The following is a 4,053-nucleotide window of genomic DNA, read 5'->3' on the forward strand; positions in this document are numbered from 1 at the left end:
TATGATCCCACTGCTAATCTATTTTTCAAATAAACAGATACATGAAGGTATCTAAAAACACCTCATTAATATTAATGATCATGAATTGCTAACTAGTAGAGTTTTGATTTAGTATGATGTGTTAATTTTTCTGCACCAAAAAGAAATTCTTCAACCTGTTAGTGGCATTTTTACTACCTGCTTGTGCAAACAAACGTTACTTTCATTAGTATTATTGAAATTCAAATACAAAAAAAGAGAGATTAGATAAAGAACTGGATTAGAAGCTATACTCTTCATTGTTTAATACCAATAAAAGTAATCAATTTAATCAAAATAACATTATTCACCAATTAAATTATTTTCAATTTCATTTGAGTTGTTACAGTTTACATGACTTTATGTGAATTTAATTTGTAAAAATATTATTTCCTATTTTTTAGGGTTTTTGATTTATGAACAGTATAAATATTAAGAATGTACAGTTAGGGAGCACCTGGGTGGCTCTGTCAGTTAAACATCCAACTCTTGTCTTCAGCTCAGGCCATGATCTCACGGTTTGTGGGATCAAGCCCCACATCTGGCTCCACACTGACAGCATGGAGCCTGCTTGTGATTCTCTTTCCCAATCTCTCTGACCCTCACCTGTGCTCACTTGCTCTCTCTCTCCAAAATAAATAAATAAACATTTAAACATTTGTTTAGTAAATAACAAAGAACGTACAGTTAGTTTGAGCTTATACATATTTAAATAACATCACAAAAAATTGTACATTAAACAATAGAACCCTACATATAACAGTTGGGGTTATTTATATATTTTTTTACTTTAGACAGAAAGCAAAAGTGGGGAAGAGAGGCAGAGGGAGAGAGAGGAAGAATCTCAAGCAGCCTCCATGTTCAGCGTGGAGCCCAACACGGTGCTCTCCCATGCCTCCGGGATCATGACCTGAGCCAAAATCAAGACTGGGACACACAACCAAACGAGCCACCCAGGCGCCCCTAATGTATAAGCAATAAGAGAAAGAGATTGAGACACTGACTACAGTGAAAGTCCAAAGTATTAAAAAAGGACAGAAGACAGACTCATTCCAACTGGTAGTCATCCAGCAAAGTGTCCTAGAGGAGGCTAAATTCAAGCCTTGCAGGTTAGGTAGAGCAGATGAGGGTGAGTCTAAACAAAGGCATGATAATATAAATGGGTAAAGGGGCAATCAATAATAAAGAATGGGATATTCTTGGGTAATGGTTATACTGGGAGACCAGGAGGGAGTTGAGTCCTCATTGGGTAATTCTGTAGTGCACACACAGTGAGATGCCCCAAATGACCAAGAACTCAGGATTCCATAAAACATAAAATATATTCACCTGGTGGTTTCCCTGAGTCAAAAAAACAAGGGTCATACATCAATATTTTACAACCAGACTTAGAGATGCTTCAGACAGAAGAGTAAAGAGTATAGTTTGGGGTCTAAAATCTGAAGTATTAACTTTTATATTCTGAAGTTTTAAAATATTGACCAACCAGGGGCTGGTTCTAAACCTGAGAGATGGAAAAGTGGTGGCATCAGATGTTCTAGTCTTTTTAATGCAAAGCTATGTGCACTCTGAAAAAAGGCTATCTGACCATAGACTGTCTCTCAACATAAATAATACAGCTATGGGATAAATGCTTATGAAGTTTGGGAGAGCCAGCACTGGGCATCTCTGTCACCAGAGCCAACCTCATATAGGGTGTTTTTGGCCTAAAGGAGAAAGGTCAAAATGGTGACTGCCACAGGAGAAACAAAGCACTGATACTTCACAGAATCCTTAGGGAAGAAACTCCAAAACTTCAATAATTGAAGTTCTCTTGTGCTCTAATGTCTCCTCTACCTAAGCTTTGGGGACTTCTTCACAGTCTCAAAGGATGCTCCCTTGACAGAGGGTGGAGTCTATGAATGTCTCAGCCTGTAGAAGGTCCAGAGGAGGCAGGGAAGAAAACCTTCAGATTCATGAAGGTTGAAATCTTGTCTAGGAGCAGATGCCTTCCTTCTGTGATTTTTCTGGGCAGCCTGTCTATAGCTAAGACAGGAATTTGGAAAAGAATTACACCAACACAAATAAGCACATACCACCAATAACAACACTTTTAGATCCAGGGATTGGGCACAGGATGGGATTGATATTATCATTAAAAGAAATGTTTTCACTGTCCTATTATCTCTGCCTATCTTTTATCTTTTTATGCTTATTCTTTCGCTCCAATTAATTTTCACTAGAAAGTGAGAGGCACGGAATACCTGTTGGGTGATCTCATATTTCAATGCCTTTTCAGATAATTTTCAACCTCCAGAATAATTGATGCAGAGAAAAACATCAGAGTTAGCAGAAATCATCATTCCATCAGCTGGAAATTAGATGGGAAGCAAACTGCTGATCCTCCCGCCATGAACTAATGAAGGAAAATCCTCAATCAAAAGATAATTTCTCCAGGATTCTGCTCCTGCCCTTTCAGAGAATTCTCTCTTTCTCTCATTCCCTCTCTGTATCTATCTTCTTTTTGCTCTCTCCCATTTCTGTTTTCCCTGTATTAGTCTCTCTTTACAGCAGAAGACTGAAAGGGGGTTAAAATATACATTAAATTCTGAATTCTGAACGTTAATGGAAAGAAGCCACAATCCAGGTAATTGTAATATTTTGGTTGTTTTAATTGCTGATAGGAAGAATAAACAAAAAAAAATCTTGGGTAGATTATATCGAATTTGGAAGAGTCTGTTATAGTGTTACTTTATCTCTAGGTGAACTCAAAGCTATGGGGAAAAGTAACCTAACAAGACCCTCTGAATTCATCCTCCTGGGACTCTCCTCTCGACCTGAAGATCAGAAGCCACTCTTTGCTGTGTTTCTCCCCATCTACCTCATCACAGTGATAGGAAACGTGCTCATCATCCTAGCCATTCGCTCAGACACTCGCCTCCAGACACCCATGTACTTTTTCCTGAGCATCCTGTCCTTTGTTGACATTTGCTATGTGACAGTCATTATCCCCAAGATGCTGGTGAACCTCTTATCAGAGACAAAGGCCATCTCTTATGGTGAGTGTCTGACCCAGATGTACTTCTTCATAGCCTTTGGAAATACAGACAGTTACCTCCTGGCAGCCATGGCCATTGACCGCTATGTAGCCATATGTTATCCTTTTCACTACATCACCATCATGAATCACAGACGCTGTGTCCTGCTTCTGATCCTCTCCTTCTGCATTCCACACCTCCACTCCCTCCTGCACATTCTCCTAACCAATCAACTCATCTTCTGTTCCTCTAATGTCATCCACCATTTTTTCTGTGATGACCAGCCAGTGCTGAAATTGTCCTGTTCCTCCCATTTTGTCAAAGAAATCACAGTAATGACAGAAGGGTTGGCTGTCATAATGACACCCTTTTCGTGCATCATCATCTCTTACTTAAGAATCCTCATCACTGTTCTGAAGATTCCTTCAGCTGCTGGGAAGCGCAAAGCATTTTCCACCTGTGGCTCTCACCTCACAGTGGTGACCCTGTTTTATGGAAGCATTAGCTATGTCTATTTCCAGCCCCTGTCCAACTATACTGTCAAGGATCGAATAGCAACAATTATCTACACCATACTAACCCCCATGCTAAACCCATTTATCTATAGTCTGAGGAACAAAGACATGAAGCAGGGCTTGACAAAGCTGATACACTGGGTGAAATGCCAATAAGGAATCTGAGGTCTTAAGAGAAGCCCGTTAATCTCTCACCCCTGACTGCAGGTTTTTAACGTGTCTGTCATTCAATTCTGAAGGATGGTAACTTTAATGATTTGTTTCATCCCTGATAGAAGAATGTTTATTGCGTGTGATGAAACTAATGTGTTGAAGCTACCCCTAAATATGATGCCTATTTCCCAGTGGTCTCTAATATTATCTGACTGGGACAAAGTCTACCTGTATCTTGTTCTCTGTGCACCAGTCTAAATTTGGAAAACACATCTGGTTTCCAGGACATCACATGCCTTTCACATAATCCCAATCCTATTGAAATCCCTCCTATCCTTGAGTTTGATCAC

The 4,053-nt window shown here is 39.6% G+C and overlaps 1 protein-coding gene across 1 annotated transcript; it reads left to right on the top strand.

Moving 5' to 3' along the window:
- The first annotated feature begins 2,755 nt into the window (after positions 1-2,755).
- On the top strand, positions 2,756-3,706 carry LOC102970656 (olfactory receptor 1L1). Its single transcript, XM_015543039.2, has one exon. The coding sequence runs from the start codon at positions 2,774-2,776 to the stop codon at positions 3,704-3,706; it is 933 nt and encodes a 310-aa protein (XP_015398525.1). The 5' UTR covers positions 2,756-2,773.
- The last annotated feature ends 347 nt before the right edge of the window (positions 3,707-4,053 follow it).

This window comes from Panthera tigris, chromosome D4 (genome assembly GCF_018350195.1).
Source record: "Panthera tigris isolate Pti1 chromosome D4, P.tigris_Pti1_mat1.1, whole genome shotgun sequence".
NCBI lineage: Eukaryota > Metazoa > Chordata > Mammalia > Carnivora > Felidae > Panthera > Panthera tigris.